The sequence below is a fragment of the Spermophilus citellus genome (assembly GCF_964194105.1).
Source record: "Spermophilus citellus genome assembly, chromosome: 6".
Classification (NCBI taxonomy): Eukaryota; Metazoa; Chordata; class Mammalia; order Rodentia; family Sciuridae; genus Spermophilus; species Spermophilus citellus.
The window spans coordinates 102,067,809-102,093,565 of NC_138187.1; the positions used below are offsets into that span (position 1 = coordinate 102,067,809).

Here is a 25,757-nt window from a genome sequence, read left to right on the forward strand (position 1 = left end):
GCGAGCGCGCTACCGCTTGAGCCACATCCCCAGCCCCAGCTGTGCTTTTTCTATAGTGGTTTCCATCTTGGGATACAGTGGGCTGAGCTGGCTGCACTAACAGCTGGAACCTGAGGCTGTAGCACTAGAGGCAGCTGGAGCTGATAGGGCTGAGGGAAGCTGTCAAGGGGGGTGAAATGGGGATGTGGAGCCATGGTCCAGCTGCTGGTGGTTGCAGACTCTGATGGCCAGGATAGCGGTGAGGAGGGCTACTACTACCAAGAGCCATGAGCTGAGGGTGTTCAGAGCTTAGCTGCTGACACTCAGAATCGTGCTTGTCCTTTTGGTGACTTGTCCCCCTTCTCCGTGATTAACTGTGGAAGTTTTGTCAGAGCCGTGTGGCATTTCCCCAAACAGGAGCCAGTTCTGCACCTTTTGAAGGAAGTGCTAATAGAATAAAACTGTCCCTTAGCTTGTCCTCGGGCATCAGCAGGTGAGCTGAGTTCTTCCTGCTCGAGGCCAGTTTTGGAAGTGTGGATAGTGGATGGTGACACCCTGCCATGGTGTCCTTGGTGAGAAGTGAGGTGACCCTGTATGATCAAGAGATGTTTGCTGCACATCTTGGCAGGTGCGATGGTCCCTCCAAGACCCCCTTACTCAGCCCGAAGAGACTGACACATCCAGTGTGGGAGCAATCTCCTGGGAGCAGGCTGTGCTCTGGGGTCTTCTCTCCACGAGCCCAAGAACACCTCCAGCTACCATGTTATCAAGTCCAGTTATAGGGTCAAAGATCACATGCTGGCAGAGCTGGGTGGCTGGCTGTGACCACTGTGAGACTCAGGCGGCCAGTGGTCCATTTTTAGAACACAGAATTCAGCCCTAACTGGGATGTAAGACCCACTCCCAGCCATTTTAACCACAGCCCTTCCTTGTGCCCACCTCAATTTTAAAATCAGCCATTCATGTAGATCAGGACTCAGAGCTCCTCCCATCAGAGCAAGAGCCAGTGCTGCATTAGGGACAGGAACAGTGGACTGGCACCTCTGGCCCAAGTGTGCTTGCTTGCCAGGTTTGGTAGCATGCCCTTCTGTGGAAGTCAGTTTGCCTTGAGACTGCTTCTGAGTCTCGTCCTCGCAGCACCTGAGTTTTTCTAATGACTACCCCTGCAGGTCTCCGTGAGGAGCACGTGTGCCTTCTCCAGACACTGGGCTCAGCATAAAGAGCTTCCTCCACATGGCAGCGGGTGGGCCCTCAGTGGGGTGGGTCTGCACCTGCCTCAGGAGCCGGTGACTGACTACACAGGCAGCCCCACAGCCCAGGATGCCAAGCCTGCTGTGGCACTTCTCTGAACCCCCTGCACCGGGACAATTTCTGACTTGTTCTGGTGACTTCCCCAGTATGAGTCCCAAGCCAGCGTTCTGTAGCACATGCTTCAGTGTGGACTTGTCCGTTTTTTTTTTTTTTTTCACCAGCAGATGGGGGCTTTGGGTCATAGGTAAGAGCCCTCCCAGGTCCTGTGGGAGCACTCACTTCATGGCGCTCATTGCTGACGCTGGCCTGGGTCCTGGCAGCAGGGCATCTGCAGGCTTCCACCCAGGAGGCTCCAGATTCTGCCAGGAGTAGGTGGGGGGCAGCTGCCCGAGACTGTGTCAGGCTCCTCCTCCACTTGCCTTGGCTGGAAGCCTCTATGCAGGGTGCCTCCTCCCTGGACCCTTGACGTGGGGTTTCCATGCTGGGCAGGCTTTGCCGTGCGCCCTCTTCCCCAGGCCATGATGATTACAGAGGGCAGCTCTTGACCTGGACGCTGAGGGGGGATGTGGCAGCATGGAGTAGCATCCGCCAACCTGTGAGGAATGTGATGTGAACAAGAGGGAGCTTCTGCACATTTGGCCTGGACCCCTGGTGTTGACCTTCACACTGGGCCTGCTGCCTCCTCAGGCAGCAGGCAAAGGGATGGACCACAAAGGGCTACATGTCCCCCCCACCCCCAGCCTCCAGCAGGCCAGGACAGGCCTTCAACCTTGAACCCAGATAGTGCTGACCATGGGCCAGGGGTGCTATTTTCCCTGCAGGCCATACATTGCCCCTATTGTATTTCCAATCCCGAATCCCAAATCCTGTCTCCAGACTGCCTGGGCCGGGTGCTGGGCACTACAGGGCTTCTGTGGATGGCTGCTGCTTGGAGATTCTGCCCATGATGCCTGTCCCCACCACTTTGTCCCCACACCTCTAGTTCAGACTGCCTTCCACCTGGACACTGAGACTCTAATGGAGCCCCTGCTCCCTCCCTTGTCCCTCTCCAGGTTGTCTGCTCTGCACACCACCTGATCACTTCCTGGTCTGCCTCCAGCCTCTCCAGCCTCTCCAGCCCAGCTCCAGTGGGCCTGAGTGGGCTTGCCCCTGGCTGGCTGCTGGTCACTGGCACACCAGTGGGCCCTTCCCCATGCATCTCGGTTCCTCCCCTCCTCCTCCCTCTGGTGAAGCCAGGCTACCCTGCAGGGCTCAGCTCTTCTGTGAGAATAATCACTTCCCCTTCCTTTCCCTATGTGGAAACAGCTCACCCTCGAGAGCCTCCTCTCATCCTTGTGGCTTCACCTGGGCTGCCACAGCACATGCGCCAGCTGCCACTTATAGACAGGCCCAGAGGCAGAGTCCAGGGCCAAGGCACAGCAGGGCTGCTCCTGCTCAGGTCAACCCCAGGTGTGTCTGTGCCCTTGCCAGTCAGATTGGCTTTGGCCCATCCTAAGGACCTAAGCTAAACTTGACAACTTCTTTAATGACCTTATCCAGGTATAGTCACATTCTGAGGCCCTAGGGCCAGCCCTTCAGCATGAGTTCTAAGGGATACAACTCAGTCGTGACTGCTTTCTTCCTTCCTCCTACTTTCTTTCTTTCCTTTCCATATAAAGATAACTTGAGTCCTATTGTTCTGGCAGAGATAAAAGAGCAACAGAGTCCTTGTCCTCCAGCGGCATCTAGGCGACCAGAGGACAAAGATGTGACCACCTGAGAGCAAGGGCCCGTCACAAGGAGCTGTCAGTCCCTGGGCACGTCAGGGTTGTGTCCTCACTACTGCAGAGCCCTCACCACTGCAGCAGCATCCTGTCACAGGAAGAAGGGCAGATTTCCTGGGGACATGGTCATCCAAGGCACCTCTGTCTTGTGATGAAGTGAATGATCAACCAAGACTGACTAAATCGATACCTTTCACTCTTGAAGGGTTTTTTGCTGAAGGATGAACTTTTTTTTTTTTTTTGACCTTTATTTTATTTGTTTATTTTTACATGGTGCTGAAGATCGAACCCGGGGCCTCAAACATACTAGGAAAGTGCTCTACCACTGAGCCACAACCTCAGCCCCAAGGATAAACTTTTCATCAGACTTAAACCAGGGATGAGGCACGCAGGCCTAAAAAGACGGGGTCACCACATGCAGGGGAAACGACTTCAGAGTCTTCTATTTAGAAATCTCAGTTTTCCCCATTGTAATACTTTATGCATCTAAAATTGTAACTGCAATGATGAAATAATGTTATGTTTTGACATGAGCCAAAATAAAAACAAGCCTCATGCTTCTAAAATGCTGAGCACATTAATCAGAACCTTACAAAGGCTTGGGTGCTTCTTGAGGAAATTAAAAGTGCAAATTAAAAATATCCACTTAGTTGTTGCACAATTAAGCCTCAACAGCTGGCCTGCTATGCCGACATAGGGCTCTGCAGTGTTGGTAACGGGTGACAGCATTGGTAATGGGTCATTGGGTCAGAGTGAGGCTCACAAACGCAGCTGTCAGGTGAAGAGCCCTCTCCTTTGCATTTCATTCTGAGGCTGGTAGTGATTTCCCTTCTGCCCAACAGTGGGACAGAGCTGCATGTGACCACCTACAACCAAATGTTCTCTGCAGTCTGGGCCCAGGGGCCACAGAAGCTCTTCTGAATCTCACTGGGCTGCAGCCCTCCAGTGGAGTCCTATTGGTCTTCACCACCTCCCCTGCCCTCTACAGAAATCCCAGGCTGTGACATCCCAGTGGCAAATGTGGGGAGAAGCCTGGGGCGGAGTGCCTGGATGGGGCAGCCCAGTGTGGAGGAGCGACACCCTGTCTCTGGACCTAGATCTGTGCTGGCAAAGATGCAGTCAAGGTAAAATAGTAACCACTGTGGCACTGGCACTGGCAGCGTGCCAGCACAGTGCATGCTGACACCTGTGAGCTTTTCATTGTTTAATCTCACACACATACACACACACACACGACCACTAACTGCTGCACATTTCTGGTGAGATGCCACTTTCCTTTAAGACTCCTTAAAATCCAGCTCTTAGCAGATGGGGGAGGAGAAGAACCAGCCCTGCAATGAGGGAAGCAGTCAGGGACTTCCCAGTGTAGGGGACACTTTAAAAATTGTGCCATTCACAACAACAGTATTAGACTTTCAAAATCTTCTAACCAAAATAGGTTGCATGACTCACAGACCAAGCCCAGCGATCCTGTGAACAGCAGTCCTCAAGCCCACAGGTCAGGTGTGATAACCAGCACCGACTTGGGAGTTCATTGGGAACAGATGGTGCTGCTCAACCTGGCCAATCTCAGACAGGGCAAGACCCCAGGCTGATGCCCAATGGGCCATCTCTGCACCTTAACTCAGCCTTCTGTCCCAAAAGGCTGCATGGTCTAGGAGCCTCTCCTGATTGCAAGGGCCGCAAATTGCCTTGGCAGGTCAAACTCTGTTATCTCATCTAAGGTTTTCCTGTAAACCACTGTAACATTGTTACAAAGTTCCCCAGCACAGGACCACAGGTTCTCCCCATAGCAGCTGAAGCACGGTCCTCATATCCCAGTGCTGGTCCTGAGCGCTTCCTTGAGAACCTCAGTTAACTCCCATAGCTCTTCTCTGCAAGCCCCTTACAAACGTGTTCATACCATAGAGCACAATGTTCCACAGGACTCAGGCGCCCTGTGGCACAGCCTGGGACACTCTCTGCTCGGTTGTACAGGCCCCAGAGCTTACGTCAATCATTCACACAGAAGCTCTTTTGTGATGGGCCCTAGTCAGTGCCTTGGGAACTCGCTGTGCCAGCTCCAGCCTCTTTTTCCCCTGAGGGAGATCAGCACATAGGCCACTGTGGTTCTGCTTTCTCAAATGTATCCATTGCTTGTATCTTCAACTCGTATTTATCTTCTTCATTGAATTTTATGGGCAACCTGTAAGCAGAAAGCCTGGGAGGGATGATGGTGCAGTATCATTCAGCATCCTAGCAGCTCAAGGGGTCACTGAAGAGAACTAAGCCACTGCTATCTAGAAAGCCAGCATGGGATGATGAGGCCAGGAGCATGGGAAGCCTCAGGGTTCCGCAGAAAGAGGCTCTTATCAGTGCAGGCATGGGGAAGTGTGGCTGTGAGCTCAAAGCAGCAGCTGTGCAGAGCTGGAGAGGCAAAATACCCTGTGGAAGGACCCATCAGGACACCCACTCCCGCCACCTCCCCAGGGACCCAGCCAGCAGGAAGCAAAGGGCCAGGCAATCAAGGGAAAAAAATGGGCCATGCCAAAAGGGCAAGAAGGGTGACAGAAACAGCAAGGAAGCAGTAAGACAGACCTGTGCTGTACCTCTTCATCACCATGTCCCCTCTGTGCTGGAACATCTGTACCGTACTGGCCAGTGGTCTTCCTCCATCAAAGGACAGATCTTGGGTCAGGAGTCCTGCACCAGAAGGCGACCTGCTCACAGCACTGTGGCTTTCGAAACTAAACCATGATATGTCACTCTTTCCTGAATGTGACTCTATTCCTAAAACAGTATTTTCCTGTCACTATCCATAAATATTAAAGGAGAATTCGTAAGTACAAGTTCCTGCTCCTCTGCACACTGATGGGCTCAGAGAGGCTACTGATATCAGGAAAAAAAAAAAAAAGAGCAGAGCCCATGATTCTTCTCCATGGTTCCGGGAGAACCCAGACCTTATGCCTAGGGTGAGAGGCTCAAATCCCATCTGCTCTGGAGGGTGTGAGCTCCACTCAGGCAGGACCCCAGGCCACAGGCTCAAGTCCCATCTTCCGTGGAGGATGTGGGCTCCCATTCAGGATGGACCCCAGGCTACAGGCTCAAATCCCATCTGCCCTGGAGTGTGTGAGCTCCACTCATGCTGGACCTAAAGCTGCACAGCTGCTATGTGTCTGTAGTCCCTGAGCACTGCTCCTGGGGGAGGCAGGGGACATACACCAAGCCAGCAGCTGTCTCCTAGGGTGTCTGCAAGGGCAGTGTTGCTCTGGCTTTACTTGAAGGCCACTGCTCCACCTGCATCCTGTTCCTAGGCCGCTCTCCCAGTGCTCTTCCCTGAGCGGCTTTTCCATATCTAGATCTGAATCATGTTTCCATATCTGGATCTTGATCCCCATCTGGACACTTCCATAACCTGAACACACAGTTGCCTGTGGGTCCTTGGGAGCAAACGTTTGCTTAAAGCCATTCCATGACTGTATCTAGAAGGTCATGTAAAATGTCAACAGAAATGACCCAAGAATGTGCTATGTCCAATATTCCATGTTAAACTACATGTTTTATGGTTCTGAAATATGAATTCTTCAGTTCAAGGTAATTTGTGTGATCTTGTGTTAGATGGGGACTTCCCAGGTACACTTCCCAGCCCTGTGTCCCTTAAAGTTCTCCCGCCCATGGGGGTCAAGTCCAGGGAACCCCGCCAACTGTAGGGGCTGCTGAGGCTTGGCTAGCGTGGCTGAGGGCCTGCCTATGTTGAAGAGCTGACTGAGACTGCATGAGTAGGAGACAAGCCTGGATCCCAGAGAACCCAGACAGCCAGGGAAAGGGAGGAACTCCAGCCCTGGAATGCACAGGCCTCCTGACAGCCCTTGCACAGAGCAGGGGTGCTCCACAGAGGGGCATGGAACGTGCTGTTTTTGGTTTTACTTTTTCCCTATATTATAGTTGTTCACAATGGTGGGATTTGTTGTCACATGTTTGTAATGCACACAAGGTAGGGAGAGGACCCAGGCAGAAAGGGAGATCCACCCAGGTCTAGTTAGCTGGGGATCAGGTCTGGAGGTTCAGATCAGGGGTCAAAGGAGTGTGTGGCTGAGCAGGGACCAGCCACCCTGCGACTGACCTCAGGACCCCACATATCCTTCCCAAAGCTTGTACCCAGCCCTGAGATTCTGAAACAAAGCCACCAAGAAGTCCACTCATGCGGGTGGCTGGAGTGCACTCTTGGCGGCCATGTCTGGGTTTAGGTCACTGGGCCACCATGGCCTGTGCACAGCTCTCCCAGCTTCCCAACTGGCCTGAGCTCTCATTTCAGAATTTGAGGAGCCCAGGCACAGTGGGAAGGAGAAGGACAGGAGGAAAGGCAGGCAGGGAGACTCTGGGGTTCCAGGTGATCTTGTATGTGAAAGTTCTGTATCCTCACTCACCAGCACAGACCAGAGCTTTGATAAATGTATGTCTGCACCATCCCCAAGGGCATTAGTCTTCTGGCTTCCAGCCCCCTCCACTTAGCTCAGAGCTCAGACACCTACTTGCACCTACTTGCCTGGTGAAGGGGACAGAGCTGTGCCCATGTGAGGGGCATGGCCCTTAGTCCACCCCACACTATGTGCTGTAGCCTGGATTCCCACTGTGACATATGGCCCAGTGTGCCAGGCACAGGATGGAGCCTCCAGAACCCCCAGGCCCCACACTGCACAGGTGTGATGGCAGAGGGGCCATGCTCCCCAAAAGTCAGGATACTCCCCACCCATTTGCACCCAGGTGTGGCTGAGTCTATTCCCTTCAGTAGAAAAGGCAGACAAGACATCCTCAGGTCAAAATTTATTTCACACCGCCTCATTTACAGCATGTTCAAGTACAAGTCTGCCAGCATACCTGATCCCTGGAGAAGGAGGGCACAGCGTGGCCAGGCACAAGGCAGGGCCCATCTGGAGAAGACCGGCACCCACTTTGGCTTGGGGTTCCTGGGTGGTCCTTCTAAAGGCTGCCAAGCACAAAATATGTTATAAAAGGCCTCCTTATGTGCTCATGATGGGAAGAGATGACAGGTCTGGGGCTGGGGACAGGGTTAGGCCAGGATGCCATCCTGGACTGTGGGGTCAGCCTGAAGAGGGGCTCTCCAGCACACCTCCAGAACCCTCTCTGCAAACCAAGCTGCTCCTCAGCCTGGGGCTCTGAAGTGGACTCTGTACTAACTCCAGCACATGCTTTAAGAAATGCTCAGCCTAAACCCCATTTCACAGACACATAGGACAACCTCGAGCACAGCCGTACCCACACTCTGACCTGTGCAGCAGCCTGTTCAACCCTGCTGCACTGAAGGTCCAGGCACAGAGCCCTGACCACACTGGTGCCATGGGCATCCTCTGCTCCCCACTTTCATCTGGGTGCAAGGGGTCCAGGCCTGACGCTCACTGTCCACTGCACTCACTTCCTGTTCATCACCCACCAGTTCAGGGCTAAGCCCTGCCCACCCGGCACCAGGGCTGCAGAATGCTGGGCAGCACAGCGGCTGCAACAGGTGTCAGCCCCAGCATCTCAGTGAAACAACTTCATTTGCTCAGGTTGAAACAAAATGCTTCAGGAAACTATGATGACGCCAACGTCAACGTGTTGAAAAATCAATAGAAAAGTCTATGCATTTAGTGGTTTAAAGATTAACTTTTGTTAAACAAAGAAATTCTTTCATCTCGCTAGCAGGAATAAGGAAGCCCCTAACCTAAAGTATGGAATGACCCTTCACTGTTTTCTATAGAAAAATACAAACTAGATTTTTTTTTTAAAACATAAAAAAGAACACAGAGCACCAGGACTGTCACATTGGGTTCTCAGGAGATATTCCCAGATGCTTACTGAAGTGGTCTGGGGTCGCCTTGTGCCAGGATTTGGGCCTGGCTGCCTGTGGCCTCTCAGATCATGCTGCTGCAGTATTAGAGGATGCTTGCCTTCAGGAAGGTGGGCTTTAAGATCCCCTGAAGGACATATGCATGTGTGGCGCCTGTCATCCCCAGCCAGGAAGTGACCAAGTGGTCCTGTACAGACCTGGCCCCTCGGGCTTGAAGCCACTGGACACCTGGCTGGTTGTTCTAGCAGCTCTCAAGAGACCTTCTCCTTAGTTTTGATTTAAAGTGGTCTCAAGCTTGTTACCTTAGGATACACTTAAAATCACACCAAGGGTATGATACAGTATTTGTTCACAGAAGCAGAGTCAAGGGGCCCAAGAGTCACCTGACCTGCTTTCCACTAACATTTAAAAGTCTGAACCCTCAACAAATATAGCTGCCTGCACATGTGTGTGCACAGAGAAGGACCCAGGAAAGAAGTATCACTGGGTCCCACAGAATCCACACTGGCCTTTCAGGGGTTCGCTTTCCTGCAGAGGGTGGTGACAGTGTGGAAGCCAAGACGCCTCTGCTTGGTCGCCACACCGGGTGGTGTGGTGTGAGGTCTGCCCTGAGGGCCCGGAGCACCACTGTGATCTCCGGCCATTGATCCCTGGGGGAGATGGTCACTGTCCCCCATGGCTGCTCAGGGCATTCGGTGGTGTGTGCTAGGCATTGGCAGGACTGGCCTGTGCATCTGAAAGCCCACGCACACTGTCCTTCCGTCTATACTATGCTTGGTCTTTAAAATCTTAAGCAGCTGAGAATCACTCAACGGCGGCCAGAGATGGCTTGAGATTTTGTGGCAGAGGTGCCCATCATTTCCCAGATCTTTCCTCTTATTGAAAGCGGTGTTCACTTGGTCTTAGGAAGCACTGTTCCCACCAGGGCTGACATGCTGTGAAGCACATGCCCTGACAGACCCCCCCCATCCCCGAGAGGGGTGCAGCCATCGTCCCTGTTGGTCCTGCTGTCACCGTGAAATAGCAAACTCTTGGTCCTGACAGCAGATTTGAGCCTTTTTCATATCAGACATAAATTAATCCAGAGGCTGAGAGCTCTAAACTTCCAGTTACAGAACATTCTTAAATTACAACTTCTTTAACTTACTTATCTCACATCAGAAGTAAACAGACAGGAAACTAAAGCCAGGGCAGAGGATGGGCCACCTGGGGGCTCTGAAGTGAGTCGTCAAGCATGAGCTTGGTCGCGTGGCTGCTTCAGGCCAGGCAGCAGGACTTCCTCCACCAGGACCTGGACAAGTCCCTCACTTTGTCCGGAGTCCTGCTCTTACACTTCCTGGGCTGCTGCTGGGAGTCTGCATGCTGGATCCCAGCCATGATGGCGGCATCGAAGACCTCCTTGAGGTTTTTCTGAGTCAAGGCCGAGCACTCCACGTAGGAAGCAGCTTTGATTTCCTCTGCACACAGTTTGGCCGCCTCCTCGGGCACAGGCTTCTCCCTGCCTTTGTCCAGCTCAATGAGCACTTTGACATCTTCTCTGAGGTCTGACTGTGTCCCCACCAGGATGATGGGCGCTTTGGGGCAGTGGCACCGGATCTCAGGCACCCACTTCTCGTTGACATTCTGGAAAGAGGTGGGGCTCACCACGCTGAAGCAGAGCAGGAAGATGTCAGCATTGGTGTAGCACAGGGGCCTCAGCTTGTCAAACTCATCCTGCGACCAAGCACACACCGGTCACCCTAGTTAGCTCTTGCCAGCAGAAGGCCCTCTTAACCTGCTTCCTGGAAGGCCTGGCTGTACCAGGAAGCTCATGGTCCCCCCAGGAAGAGCCAGCATCCAAAATTGCTTCACTGCCTGTCCCAGACACAGGCACAGCAGCTTCCACCCCAGGCCAACAAGGCCCTAGAGCCTATGACCAGAGGCGCCCAGTGCTGTGATCACCCTGCTGAGCACGTGGGAAGGCGCTTGAGCAGTGGGTCTGGAGACTGCTTTTAACTGGCCTTCAGCCCAGAGTGACCCAGACTTACTATCACCTCTGGGGACTAACCACTCTTCTGAAAGTCAGAGCATGCCTGCACTGACCCCAGACTCCACCTGATCCTGCAAGACATCTGTTGGCACAGCCCCTTCCTCAAGACCCCAGCCCTTCCCTCCCCATGACAGGGTGAACCATGCTGTTACCCACCTGCCTGTCACCCACAGCACAAAGCATTGTTTCGGACCCAGATCAAGCCATAGCAGTGCTGGGGACTCTGTGAGGCCCCATACACCAGCAATCGGGGCACTCTGTCCCTCGGTGTCCCTCACAGACACTGGTCATCATGCTCACATTCTGACTGTAGACCTTCCCTCCCTTCCTCCTCTTCTCTTAAACTTCTTTGCTCCTGCATTGACCTCTGCCAGCACCAGGGGCCTCCAGGCACAGGGATGGGACAGATGAGCCAGAGAATGGGCACGCCCTGCACAATGAGGACAGCTGGACCAAATGTGGGAGTGGACCAGCAGTGGGTGCCCACTATGCGTGGATGCTCCTTTGCAATCACCACTAGTGGACACACACCAGACACCTCCCACAACCAGGCCTGGCTGCGGGGGCTGGGCTGTGGATAGCATAACGGGTATGCCAGTCAGTACTTCCTCCAGTCGGACACCCCAGAACCTGGCAGCACCACAGCCAACCACCACTGAGAGCTCCCTCCTCCCCTAGGAGAATCCTGCACCTCTTGTTCATGAGTAAAACGCACATCTGTGAACATCGCCTCCGGCATGACATCAAGAAAACACCAGGCACACCCAGGTCTCAGAACCACTCGCATTCCCTCACCAGCCCCATACAGTGTGCCACTCCTTGCCAGGCCTTCCTCTGCATGGAAGACTCCTTCGATGCCTCCTGCCTGCACTTCCTCCCTCTGAGGCCCCGAGTCTCCACCTGGGACAACAGCCAACCAGCCACACAGCAGGAATGAGCACAGCCTCTGCTCATAGGCACTACAGATAGACCCTGAGTCAGGACTCACACCTCTTAGTGCCAACCCTGGGCTGCAAGAATCAATGCAGAAACCCAACCAGGATGTTCAGCTATGAAGACCTCTGCAAGAGCAGCTCCACCTGCCCTCAGGAGCCTGCAGTGTAGGTCTATAGTGTAGATGCCCCACAGGATTTGTGGTGGGATGGCAGATATGGGCCAAGACCCACTGGTCAGGCTGATGTGCTACTTTGTTTTGTTAGTATGAAGCTTTTTCCAAGTGCCTCAGGGGTCAAAGGCTGAAGAATTCTGGACTGTGGGAGCAGACCCCTCTCCTTCAGTGATGTTCTCCCTTCTTGCATGCTCCCTTCTGTCCACCTTCACCCTAGCTATGCCTGAGACTGTGAGTCAGGCATTCAGAGCTGCATCTGGCATGTGTGGAGATCCACAGGCACCACAAGTGCCTTCCTCACTGATTGCCTCCTGGAGTAGCAGTGCCCTTGCTCACAGGCCATGGGGGTCAGTGGCTCATAGGCCACAGGGGTCAGTTGCTCACACTCCTTCCCAGAGGAAGGAGAGTTCCTTGGTTGGACCACAGAGAGCCTGGCAAGTATCACAGCAAGCCCTCAGACAGTAGCTGGTCAGACAGGACAAGGAGGGTAGAAAAGGATGACCACTCTGACCAGTCCTACCACTGTCATGACACCCCCTGACTGGCACCTTGAAGCAGACCTGACTTTGGCCAGCAACATGCACTTCTCTTATGGAGCTCTGCAGCTGGCTTTCTGTGGGTCTTTGGAGAACAGCAACTCCCAGCAAATGACATGGGACATAGGAGGACCATCTACAAACAAAGCCACCAACTTGGCACTGAGACCTCTTTCTGAATTATAAGCATCCTTTGTGAATGAGTTTCTAAAATGGTTCTTGTGCCCTCCTGACTTTTAAAGAAAAACTGTGAAGGAAAATTCCAACTCCTTTTCCACAATTCAGTCCCTTTTAAAAATGTTTTCTGGGTTAAAAACACTACTGTTTTGCGAGCCTGCCTGGAGCTTTCCACCAAGCCCACCACCTGCGTAGCAGAGGCCTTCCCCTGTGGTGCTCCTTTCCTTGGCGAGCTCCCAGACACCAGCTCCTCTTCCCAGGAACTTCAGAGCTGTGGAGGACAGGCCCATGGCTAAGCTGCACACCTGGGGTCCAGCACTCCGCCCACCATCTGCTCGGAGCCATGTGGGCTCTGCAAGTCACTGTGTATGTGCATGGCCAGGCATGAGTACCCAGCTCAGCACTGTCTCCTGGGGAAAGCAGCCTTCCCAGGGAGCCTGGTGGTGGGCAGGGATGCTGTGGGGAAGGAGCCTGGGGTCTGTTCTTGGGGACGCCTTGTGTCTTTCAGCATTCTGTCCTGTTCCCAGGCTGCTGCTCCACAGGGGCCTATGGATCCTGGGCCACTCTTCTGCCAACCTTAACGATGGGAAAAACCTGGCCCCTCAGCTTACAAAGAAGTGCCTTCCGTGGCATTCAGAAAGAGCAAGTGCAGAAGGGACTGCACTGACTTTCTGGTCCCACAGCAAAGAAGTGGGGCTATGTTGGGGTCTCCCTCCCTACGAAGGGTATGAGATGTCTCAGGCTGGGCTTCAACCTGCTGCTGTTCTGAGAGGACCAAGGCTGCCCAGATTCATGTGACCTCAATGTCTGTACAATAAAATCTGCCCTTACCCTGAACTGCTGTCCTAGAGTGGGTGAGCAGCTTGGAAGCCCTGGCTTGGATGTGGTACTGTTGACCCTGCAGAGCCAGCTCGCTCATAAGTGTGATATCCTGGGATGGCATCTCAGCAGAGCACACTTCTACCTGCCCGTGGAGCAGCCCCAGCATTGGGCCTGACTCCTCACCTACTAGAGAGACAAGTCCAACAACAGCCACCCAGCAAGCTCAGCACAGGTGCTCACAGGGCACATGCGAACTTGGGGGCTTGACCAACTGGGGATGAGGTGGGGTGACCAGGTGGAAACCTCTCCAGGGAATACCATGGGGACCCATGCTGTTCTTTCATCACTGCCTGGCTGCCTCCTAACACCCAGCCTCTGGACAAGAGTCCATGCCCTGGTCTGGAAAGAGCAAGGCACTGCTCATGCCTCTCTCCAGCTCAGGACTGCCCTGGCTACTGCCTCTGTGCTCCAAGGCTGGGGCTGATCCTGAAGAATCAACCGTAGCTACAGAAGCAGATCCCTTACTGATGCATGTTTCACTTTCTCTTGAGCAAATTTCTTAAATATCTGGCTCTTTGGTCTTTAATATCACCAAAGCATCACAGCATGTTTCAATAAAACTAGAAAGCAAGGGATAACAGAAATTCCTGTAAGATAAGGGCTATTTCTGCCCAGGGTCCCCTCCTGGCCAGAATGAAGGCGGCCAAACCCTGTTTTGCTAGTTCCAGAGGTGGCCTCCTCTGCTTCCTCCCACCACCCTCCAAAGGGGCCATAGCAGGGCAGGGCCTGCTCCACCAGGCTCCGCACAACCCAGTTACCAAGGGAATTGTTTGGAAATACAGTCAAAGGTCATCTGGAAGCCTTTACAAGGCTGCTTCCTCTCCAGCACTGAGTCGTAACATGATACTGACCTGTCCTGCTGTGTCACAGAGCTGGAGTCTCACAGGCCGCCCGTCCACTGACACCACAGCTTGAAAACAAGACGAGATGATTATCAGGAAGTCTCTTAGCCCCAAACCCTCTGCTTCCAAATCCCTCTGCTCCAGTTCTGGGTCCTCCCAGTCCTCCTGTGAACTAAGTAAAACAAGGAGGCCCATGGAGCATTCTCCTACACAAACCCCAGTGCCAGGAGCCAGGCAGCAGACCCAGAGCCCCTGGTGGCTCCTCTGAAGGGCCTGTACTTTTCTCACAGCCCTTGAAGATTTATTTTCCTGTCACACTTGTTACAAAGACCTAAAAGCAACACAGAGGGGTAAGTGGGAAACAGTTCTGCTGTTTTACATCAGTGGGAAACCTCCGATAACTCTGTTTCCCTGGGAACAGCTGCCTGACTTTAGGGCTGATCCTAAAACTGTGGCCTTAGAGACTTGTGCAAACACAGGCTGCACATGGTCCCGTGCCTAGAAGAGGGCACCTCTCATCTCCCTCCATCCCCAAGGAGGACTAAACAGAAGAGGAAAAACACCTGGCCAGCTTTCCCCCAGGTCAGCATGTGGGTGGGGAGGCCTGTGAGGAGGGTCCTATAAGAATTAAACCACTTTATCCTTTGGCTCAACCCAGTTGTTTACACGTATTCACACTAGTCAGCTGGGAGAGGCGAAGCAATACAGTGCCTGGGAACCCCTCACACTATACCTTGTAGGTAGGTACCTCTAAGGTGCAGGAAATCAGGCCCTGCCAGCAGGAGTACAGAGATCAGAAAAGCAATTTTTTAAAAGGAGCAAGTCAGGTTGTGTTTCACTCAAGTGTCTGTGAATTAAACTTTTTCTTAAATTCCTGAAAGAGTGAATAATCAAGATAAAGGAGCCCTTTATCTTCCCATGACACAGCACCCCTTAGGTGCGAACTCGCAGGAGCTTAAAGAACAGCAATCCGAAACAGAGCCAGCGAGGGCGGAGCGCTGGCCAGGGCCGTGCCGCCCTGGAGAAGGATGGTGGGGCGACCAGAGCCTCACCGGCACGCGGGGCCAGCTCACCGTGGCGAGTTCTCGGGTGTCTCGGAGCGGGGACGCGCGGGCGAGCCCGGCTGCCGGGTGAGGGGCGACGCGGCCGCAGGTGGCCCACCTGCCGTGGGCTCAACCGCAGCCCTCCCGCCCGCAGCACTGACCCGCCCGCGCCCCGCGCCTGGGCCCTGCGGCCGCCGGGCCGCGCCCCGCCCCGCCGCTCACCCGAGAAGTTGTCGAAGGCGGTGGGGATGTACTCGGTGGGGTAGCCATTGGTGGTGTAGCTCACCACCAGGCTGGTCTTGCCCACCGCGCCGTCTCCGACCAGCACGCACTTGACGCTGCGCCCCTCAGCGCCGCCCGCACGCCCCCGGCCCCCCGGCGCCCCGGGCCCGCGCGCCCCGCGCCCGGCGCGTTCCCGGCGAGGCGGCACCGGAGGCGCGGGCAGAGACTCGCAGCGGCCGGGCAGCGCGGGCCGCCCCTGCTGCGGGGCCATCGCGCGGCCGCGGGGCGAGGACCAGCTGCCGGGGCGGACAAAGGCGTGAGGTCGCCGTTGCGCGGGGCGGCTCTGCCCGCGGCCGCGAGGTGGCCGAGCCTGCTCCGCCCGGCTTCCCGGCGACGCGGGCGGGCGGCGGGCGGGGAAAGAGGCGGGTCTGGCGGCGCCGTCCCCGCGCCGAGGCCACAGCGCCCCCGCCTGCGCGCCGCGCCCCTGCACCGCGCCGCCTCCCGCGAGCTGGCCGTTCGCCCAGCGCGCTGCGCGCTGCGGAGCCCGCTGGAGACCCGAGCTCCTTCTGTTCCCCGGCTGGCCTGGCCAAGCTCTTGGCCCCTGATCCCACGACTTCCCTCTGCGTCCTCCTTCCCTGTTCCCCCTATACCCCCACTCTGCCCCCTGCCCCCGTCTTCCCTTCTACCTCCCCTGCATCCCTCCTTCACTCTTTTCATGCTTCCCACATTCTCTCTCCCTCTTCCCCCTTTCCCCTGCTACCCCTGTCCCCTTTCCCTCTCTTTCTGCTCCCCCTTGCCCCTGCTCCCCAGCTTCTTTCTCCTCCCCCTCCTTCCGGCCCCTCCTTACCTCCTGCTCCTCTTGCAGTGCTCCAGCAAGTTTCTCTGTAGTCCCAATTTCTTCATTTACTTAAATGTAATTTGCTGAAATTAGTATTATCTAGAAGGAAAAAAGCTTTGCCTTTCCTCTCTCTGTGCTCTCACAGCAGGACTGCACTTTGGGCCTGGTCATGGTTCTGAGGCTCCTGACTTGCCTGTGGGGTGAGAAGAACCACCTGCTGTGAACATGGTGAAGACAGGAGCCAATAAACACTGAGCCTTTACTATGCGCCAGACTCTGCTGTGCTCACTCTGTCTGAACAGATTCCTCTAACCCTAGAATTACCTGTACCCACCTTACAGACAGGAAAACCTGGGGTGCAGTGATGTTCAGCAGTCTGTTTCCAAAACAAGCTAGGGAGCAACAGACCAGGATCCAGACCAGAAGAGAGCCTCCCAGCACCTTGTTTGGAGGTGTGAACAGTGGAAACCAGACTCCAGAGTTCAGAATGCTCAGAAGTAACAGTGCAGGGCAGATGTGTCAAGAGGCCGGAGCCCAAATCCTGGGCTGCCCGCTGCCAGAAGCATCCTCCATGGCCTGGTGAAAGCAGCTGTGAAACACTAGAACAGTGTTTCCAGGATGCAAATGCAGTGACCTGTAGAGCCAAGTGGAACCAAAGTCTCCCCTGAGCAGAAGTGAAGAACAGGGCCTCCTCAACCTCTGAAACAAGACAGGGGTGCCACCTACAGTTGCAGGAAAGGCCAAAATAAGGAGAGGCTGCAAAGTCCAAGGTTGCAACCAATCTGTCCTCCATTGCCCCAACCCTAAGCAGCTTAAATGCCTTCTCTAAGGCCCAGTAGGAGGCCCAGATTGACCATGCCTGTCTTCTTGACTGTCAACCTTCAATAAAGCTCTTTTGTTTTGCACAATTTTTGCCATAGTATTGACTTCTCTGCACGTCCACCAAGGGCTCTCTGGGATGATGGCAGTGTTGGCAGTATGGGTCTTGGGGACCTTCCAGGTGGTGGCTCAGGGATCCTGTATACTTGCAGGTGGTGACTATGTCACCTGGGACCTGTGCATCTGTGAGCACAGGCACCTGTACCTGCACAAAGGCATGTAATGGCAGTTCAGCAAGGGTGCAAAGCTGCACAACTAAACAGCAAACAGATGCATTAGTTGTGGAATATGTCATGCTGCTCAGTCAAAAATGGACAAGAATGAGTTGCACACAGCAAGGAATGAAGAAGCCAAGCATGCAGGAATATCATCATTGAACTTGATGTATGAGGTCTGGAAAGGGGAGGAACCCCCAGGCTGTGTGTCCACACGGTCAAGAACCGGGGGGAGGAGCTGGGTGCCATGTTTCTGGAGTCCTTCTCTCCATCTGAGTGGTGAGTTCATGATCCGTCTTTACAGCATTATAATCAGGCCATGTTTGTTTTATTCACTTTCATGAATTATACTTTATTTCAGAATGGTCAAAAATATTCAAGCCTATAAATCCTGCTAAATAGGACTTGTGGTTATTTGCACTCCAAAGAGCTGTGTGCCTGAGCCCAGCACAGGGCTAAACACATATTGCACCCTCTGTGGGTTAGATAACACTCTAATCATAAAGCTGGAATGTGATCTGAGTGCCCAGATCCTGATGATTCAAAACTTCCAGGAGCACCTCGCAAAGCACAGCCACTAACTGTGTACATCTCTACCGTTTCCTTTTAATATGGGTATCATCTTCCACAAGGGCTGTTAGAGGTGCGCTGATATTTTTAACCAACTGAACTGGTTCCACAGGATTATTACAGAAGAGGTAAATAGTACATAAGTTCTGGGAGAAAATGGAAACTTGAGGAGGGCCTAGAGGGACAGCAGGTGCCTTGGCCTGGGGAGGACAGGCTATGCTCACATGGGGACAGGCTGAGCCACACTGCACACCTTTCCCCTCAGTCTTACTTCATTTTCCTCTTTAAATCCCTGCTCTGGTTCCTCCTGGCTGCTGCCACTCTGCTGGTCCCCTTAGTGAGGAGGGCCACTTCCCACCCCCTCTACGCTGCCTCAGCGTCTGGCAACCACCCAGCCATCTGACCCTCCACAAAAGAACCTTCCTCCCAGGCTTTCCCAAGAACTGACAGCCTTCCAACTCCCCTCCCAAACACACCACAGGAACTCCCAGGCCAAGCAGTTCCCAGCTGCCTGAGTCCTCCCTGATGATAAGAACTCTTTAGAAACTCCCCTTGGTGTTGCGAAACCCCGAAACCCCGACCTCCCCTAGTTTCACAGCTACCCTGAAGATAAGAACAGCCGTGTCATCTTTTCCCAGCAGCCTACTGTCAGCAGTTCTGCAACAATGAATTGTCCTCCCCCGTGCAGAACATGAAGCTCTCTCTCCGCTCTTCCCAATCCTAAGGACGGGAAGGGAGAAAGAAAGGTGCCTTCCTAAAGGATCCCGTGGCTCTCCAAAGTCACTGCTGGGACTGCAGTCACAATGTAAGAACTAGAAAGGGCAGATTGTCGAACGTCATGCAGACCTGCCACATCACTTCTTGAGGAGAGAGCAGACTTTGCTATACAGGTGCCTGATTGCTCTGTCGTATGCATCCTTAAAGGATGCACTAGAAGGCAGATACTCTCTTACATGTTGAATCATGGAAGAAATTCAATTTCAGAGATGAAGGGTGCAGCTTTTGGCTGTCTTGTTGAGTGGAGAAATCCAACTCATGAACTCAGGATGACGAGGTGTATGCAAGACCTGTGAGCACAGATATGTCAGAGCAGGCTGTGACTTCAAGTTCACAAGTCCAAGAAGAAAAGAGATGCCTGTAAAGCAAGTGAAACATCAGACATCACATGGAGAGGCCCCGGAGGGCAAAGCATGGAAGAAAATTAAAGTCACCTGAGGACAGATTTCTGCATGGGTGTGAAGGACTTGCCCTGGCACAGGTGGCTTGCAAGTACAGGGCCAAAAAAAGACCCTCCACTCCCATCTACCAGATGGTCCTTAATCTCCAGCAAATTATAGCCACGCTTATTGAACTCGATGCCCTGTACTTTTTGTGGTTCATCCCCATGAAATCTACACATGTGCTTTTGCCTCCCCAGCTTTGCCCATTAGTACATGAGGAATTTCCCAAGTTTGACCAGCAGGAGGCAGAAGCAGGACTGAGTTTGGAGGCCAGTCTGGCCAAACTCAGTGCCCTCCCACGGAAGGCCAGGCCCATACAAGGTAGCAGAGCTACGGAGTGAGCGGGTTCTGCAACAATAGGTTGTCTTGAGCCTTTCACAGCTTGTTCACAGCCAGAGCAGAGCAGTGCTGGGGTCTCAGCCCCTCGAGGGGCACAGGGCACAATGAGCTCAGGCCCCTAGCACAGAATGAAGGAAACAGGCCCCACAGTCTTCAACACCCAGGAGAGCAAGATCAATAATAAAGCCTAGGAAGGAGGGCAGAAGAGAGAACCCACAATGCTTGGCTCTTTAACAGCTGGGTAGAAAGTGTCCTCCTGTTAGTTGCTGCTTATGTGTCTGAGGTAGCAAGAGGTTTGAAGAGATGCCGGGGCAGTGAAGAAGCAGGACGTCTGTCGTGGCTCATTGAACATCATCTTCACACACGTGCCTGCTTTCATACGTGAAGCCGCTCTGTCTATTCACTACATCAGTTCCATAAACCTTATAGAATCTCTTTGTTAACCTAAGGACTTGTAAAATGATCAACTATGTTGTTTATTTTTTTTCCTGTGATTAAAAAATTCTACTAATTCAGTGACTTCCTGGAGTCAGAGCTGGGAGGTCTGTGTGTGGTGGAAGCAGGCAAAGCTCCCTGGTGGTGCTCACTCAGTGGTGCTCCCACCCCTAGCTCTCCTCCTGCGGAGGTGCTTAGCCTCCCACACCTGCCAGAACCCAGGGGAAGAGGTGGGTCAGTGCAGCCAGTGCTGTCCAAGGGGTTACAAGGCCAGAAGTGGGCTCTGTGCAGTGGTCCCTCAGGATTCAGGATGGAGCAACATGCAGCTGCGAGGGCTCTGGGACAAAATCCCGGACTTCTGTGCTTCCCAAGAGCAGTGGGCAAACAGAGTTGGGAACCACTGGGCTGTTCCTTCCTGGGAATAAATCCTGGCCTCTCCTGGCACCAGTTTCTGTAAACTTTGAAACTCAAGACTGAGAGTGCTGAGAGGATTCCTGCCCCATGCTCCAAGGACCTTCGAACCAAATCTAGAATAACCCAGTGGTTGAATACAGACACAAGATAAGGGGCAAGCTAGAAATGTCAGCTTTCTCTTCCTGTACTCCTAGAACCACAGTCCTGACATAGAACCAAAATAAGTAAATAAAATGATGGGCAGTAATGTGCTTACCTGGCATGCGCGGGGCTCTGGATTCGATCCTCAACACCACATAAAAATAAAATAAAGATGTTGTGTCCACTGAAAACTAAAAAATAAATATTAAAAATTCTTTCTCTCTCTCTCTTAAAAAAAAAAAAGAAATACAGAGAGAGATGGGGTTGTGGTTCAGCGGTAGAGCATTCACCTAGCACATGCAAGGCCCTGGATTCAATACTGAGCACCACATAAAAATAAATAAATAAAATAAAGATATTGTGTGCAACTACAATCAAAAAATAAATATTTTAAATAAATAAATTAATTAAATTAAATGCAGAGAAAGATGGCAGACCAGAAAGGACGTGAGGACAACCACTGGAGTAGAGTTGTCACTGTGCACGGAGACAAGCAGGCCAATCTGCTTGGCCTCACCTAGTGCCAGTCACCTGTGTGTGTGACCTCTAACAGGGTGGAGACTGATGAGGGAAGGGAAGGGCCCACAGACACATCCGAATGAGTAGAACCTTTGCCTGCTGCAGGAGGGACTTCAAAAGCAGTACCTGCTGGATACGAGGTTTCTGTTAACAGGAGGAACCAGTCCTACTCTTCAACCCCACAGCATGGTGACCAAAGGCATCAATAGTATGTCCCAGGGCAGGGAGGCTCAGTAGCTAAGCACTTGCGTAGCATGCACAGGCCCTGGGTTCCAGCACCATGGAAATTAAGTAAGCAAACAAATAAATAGTGTGTTGTATCCTTGAAAATCTCCAGGATAACTCATTTCAAATGTTTTCACATACACACAAAAATATAAGTGTGGCAATGTATATGTTAATTAGCTTAAGTGTGTGATCATTCCACATGCTTACACACACCAAAGCATCACACTGCACATGTTGAATATAAATCATTTTTATTTGTCAATTATATCTTAATAAATATGGGGGCAAAGGGAACTTCTTCAAGTCACTGTGAGGTTACCCTTCCTCTCAAGCAGTGAGACTTTTCCATTGCAGGAAGAAATGCATGAATTTCCTCATTTGACACTTAGTAGGCATCACAGTACACAAGGCCTGCAGTCACTGGGGATGTGTCAGGGACACATAGGCCCAAGTCACTCCTTCATGGAGCTGATGTTCCAGTGGTACATCCAGTGGGCACAAGTCAATGATGAACTGTGTTTGCAATGAGCGCCAGGCAGAGGAACCCTGGGCAGGGTCATGGAGAGCCTCCTACCTGCCACATTGGAGCAAAAACTTGGAGTGAGGAGGGAACATCTGGCATATCTAGGAAGAGGGTTTGGCTAGGGGAGCAGCAGGACAGGAACCTCCCAGCAGGGACTGCTGGTGTGTCGGAGAACGGCAAGGTCCTGTGCATCTAGGCACATGGGTGAGGGGTGGGAAGCCACAGAAGTGAAAACAGGCAGTGGCCACCTGCAGAGCCTGGGAGCCTGTGGAGTTGAGCACAATATCACACATGAAGGCTTATGGGCACCTTGGCCACTGGATGAAGAGGGACTGTGGGTCAGGGGCAGCAGACAGGAGGCAGCTGTGGCATGGCAGAGGAGGGAGACAGACCTGCCTCTAGGACCAGCAGCACCAACCTGGTTGCATGCATTGGGGGGGGGGGGCAAGGACAGTGCCCAAGTCACAGGCCAATTGAAGTCAGCAGCAGTGGAACAAGCCGGACTCTGGGAGGAGTCAGGACTCAGCAGCCTTGAGGTGTCCAGCGGGCATGACATGCAGACAGTGGGCCCCACAGTGGAGTCCAGAGGTGCGGTGTGTGGTGGGTGTGAGATGGAGGAACGAGGACACAAGAGAGAGTGTGGGCCAGATGGGAGGCGAGGTCTGAACTCTGAACTGAATGGAGAGGCCAGACATCTTGAGAGCTGGCATCTATTATGTGAGGTCAGATCCCAGTGAGAAGGAAGATGGGAAGCCACAGCAGGCTTCACCCTTGGGGGGAAGTGCTTACTGCACCGCTCTGCCCTCTGGCTTGAAGCTGTTCTCGTCCTCTGCCTGCCCTGAGGCCAGCCACACCTGGCAGCCCGCCGTGTGGGAATGGACTCTGCCTGTCGGCCAGCTGACTGCTTCTCAGGCTGCTGGCGCCGGGCTGTATCTCCGTGAGGGAAGGCACACCCGCCCTTGGAAACAGAGCCTGGGCGTGTGCTCTGCACTCCGCCAGAGCGGAGCCACCGGCTCCCATCCACACCCCCACTGCATCTGGACATTGACCAGGCTGCATCAGTAAAGACCTGTGCTTGGCTGGCTCTGCATACTCCACCTTGGGGACTAGAGGTGGGGCCCAGGGACGGTGAGAGGTTTCAGTGCTCACCTCAACTGCTGATGAACTCCAGAGGGTTCTCTTTCCTTCTCCAAGTCTCAGAACGCTTGTCTCTGTTTAGGAAGAAACATTCAGCCCCTGTAGGGACCTGTGACGCTCTTGACCTTGCTGTTAAGGGAACAACCAAGTTGACCTCCCCATTCCTAAGAGCTTACCAAGGTGCAAAGGTGACCACCTGCCCAAGGAGCCTCCTGTGGTCTAATCACACCTCTCCTGGCATCAGCCACTTGTCTCTCTACTTGAATACTCTCCTCTGGAAAATGGGTCATAAGTCTGCTCAGCCGCCCTGACAAACCCACTGGGAGGTTTGCAGGACAGAGTCTGCTTCCTCACAGTTCTAGAGAAGTCAGGGCAGGGGAAGCAGGCCTGCTCCTCCTGAGGCCTCTCTGGCTTGCAGAAGCCTCTTCTCCCTGTGTCCTCACCTGGCTGTCTGAGTCCCAACCTCCTTATAAGGACATGTCCTATTGGACAAGGACCTCATTTTAACTCAATGACCTCTTTAAAGATCCTGTCTACAAATAAGGTCACATTCTGAGCCTCAGGGGTTAGGACTTCAACATGTGAACTTGGGGGAGATGCAGCTCAGCCCATAACCACATAAAAATGCTATTTAGGGGATGTACAACATGCTTATGTTGTTCAGGTATTATGTATTCAAAATAATGTGTGTGATATGTTCAGAGTCCTATCTGACAATCAGTTTTCTGTTGATTTTTGGTGTTTATTGTTTGTACAGGAACATTTCTTGCTTCAGTGCCCATATCTAATAGGAGTTCTCATAATTCTGCTGTGAAACCAAACACATATGTTCACAAAGGGCGCATCTCAAACTTTCAGCAGGCCTGGAGATGATGTATTGTTATTTCCCTTAGGATCATTTCAGTCCTGCTTGAGAGAAAAAAATAGCCAATGAGAAGCAGGAGAGAAAGCTATTGAGTAGAGAGGAAGTTGGAGAACCCACCAGGGGAGTGATCTGCCACAGTGCAGCTGAAATTCCGCCATTTGAATTGTGCAATTTGGCTCTGGATAAATATGAGCTCTCTTTTCCTGGACTGGAGTGGCAACATGCTCCAGAGACAGAGCACTGTGCTGGTGGCTTTTGGAAGAAAGATAATTTTATGAATTGAAAATTCAACATTGTGTTTAGTCTCTAGAGAATCAGGGCCCAAAGTAAGCAAGTGGTCAATAAACACTGGATGGATGGATGGATGGATGGATGGATGGATGGATGGATGAGTAGGTGGGTGGATGGCTGCCTGGATTGAAGAGTAGATGGGTGGATGGATGGATGGTGGGTGGGTGAGTGGATGGATGGATGGATGAATAAATGTATGGATGGGTGGGTAGGTGGGTGAATGGATGGATGGAGAGATGGGTGAATAAGTGGATGGATGGGTGGGTATGTGGGTAGATGGAAGGATGGGTGGATGGATGGATGGATGAATGGAGAAGTGGATGGATGGATGGATGGATGGTGAGTGGGTGGATGGGTGGATGAATGAATGAATGGATGGTAGGTAGATGGAACAATTGATTATTAGATAGATAGGAAAGCAAAATAATGCAGAGGCATGGTAGGACATGATCTGAAACTCCACTGCACACGAGAATGGCTGGCGCAGAGGCAGGAGCATACCCCTCATGCAGGTGCTGCTCTAGGCCTTGCTGCATTTCTATCAAACTCCTTTTCCTTATAACCCTGGGAACTCCTGGTGACCTCTCCACTAGGTAGAATGGCTAATTTGGATTGGTGCCACCACTGGACCTGGTGGCATCCTCATTCCCTCTCAGAAGCTGCACCTTCCCCCAAAGTGAACATTGGCCATCTGCTGTGTGAGCAGCAGGTTTAAGCTAGCAAAACCCAACTGGACCCCCCAGCTCTTGCCTCAATCTCCAGGTTTCTAGATGAAAAGGCAGTTTTCTAATTCCCCTCAGGTAGTCTGCATCCAGGTGTGGCCACTGTGCTTATGTTATATGTCCTCCATGTCCTTCACCCAAAGCTCCCTAAATCTCTGGATCCACAGTTGTCACATACTTTTCCCAACCCATTTCTCTGTCCAGTTGACAATGCAGTTCCTTCCTTTAACAGAGCTCAGCCATCTCTGTCCCTCCCAGAAGCACTGGGCACAGCCTTTCCTGATTGCCAGCCTCAAAGTCTACCATCACACTCCTGGAGTCTGATCCTGTGCATCCCATCCACACCCAGAAGGGATGACCCCACTAACCAGTGGTGTATTATGGAGGTAACTTCTCATTCCTTCTTGTGAATCCAGCTCTCATACCGTAAGAGGACACTCACAGACCTGTGGAGAGGCCCAAGTGACAGGGAGCTGAGTCCTCTGGCCAATAGTGAGGGAGGGAGACATCCTGAGCCAGGCCTGCAGAAGATAGCAGCACCCAGTCACCTGCACCTTGGCTGCAATCCCATGAGTCAGAACTACCCACCAAGGTTGCTCCTGTTCCAGCCCATATAAACGGGAGAGGGTAAGTGTGTGGTTTTAAGCCATTGAAGTCAGTATTAATTTGTTAGGTGGTCATAGATAACTAACCTACTCCCCAGGATGCCCAAACCTGAGTGGTAGACCTCTCTGTCCCTGGAATGCATCATCCTGCCATCTA

At 52.8% G+C, this 25,757-nt stretch overlaps 1 protein-coding gene across 5 annotated transcripts; it reads right to left on the bottom strand.

The window, feature by feature from the left end:
- Positions 1–919: 919 nt before the first annotated feature.
- On the bottom strand, positions 920–16,385 carry RHOU (ras homolog family member U). 5 transcript variants are annotated; one of them, XM_081298637.1, is made up of 6 exons: positions 15,660–16,385; positions 15,128–15,166; positions 14,404–14,462; positions 7,851–7,959; positions 5,571–5,675; positions 920–1,823 (listed from the first exon to the last, which is right to left on the bottom strand). In XM_081298637.1, exons 1-6 carry the CDS (start codon positions 15,928–15,930, stop codon positions 1,756–1,758), a joined length of 651 nt encoding a protein of 216 aa, XP_081154763.1. In that variant the 5' UTR covers positions 15,931–16,385; the 3' UTR covers positions 920–1,755. The 5 variants fall into 5 exon arrangements, 4 of the variants coding, with proteins under 4 accessions (XP_081154763.1, XP_081154762.1, XP_081154760.1 ...); XM_081298636.1 differs by lacking the exon at positions 920–1,823 and having other exon boundaries at positions 5,070–5,675; XR_014022567.1 differs by lacking the exons at positions 920–1,823; positions 5,571–5,675 and adding an exon at positions 9,968–10,533 and having other exon boundaries at positions 7,782–7,959; positions 15,660–16,326.
- Positions 16,386–25,757: the final 9,372 nt, after the last annotated feature.

Coding starts and splice junctions, on each gene's coding strand:
- RHOU (XM_081298634.1), bottom strand. CDS start 15,930: ATGGCCCCGCAGCAGGGGCGGCCCGCGCTGCCCGGCCGCTGCGAGTCT. Junction 15,167..15,659: donor CGCCTTCGACAACTTCTCGG/GTGAGCGGCGGG, acceptor TCCTGCTGGCAG/GGCCTGATTTCCTGCACCTT. Junction 14,463..15,127: donor TAGAGGTACCTACCTACAAG/GTATAGTGTGAG, acceptor CTTGTTTTCAAG/CTGTGGTGTCAGTGGACGGG.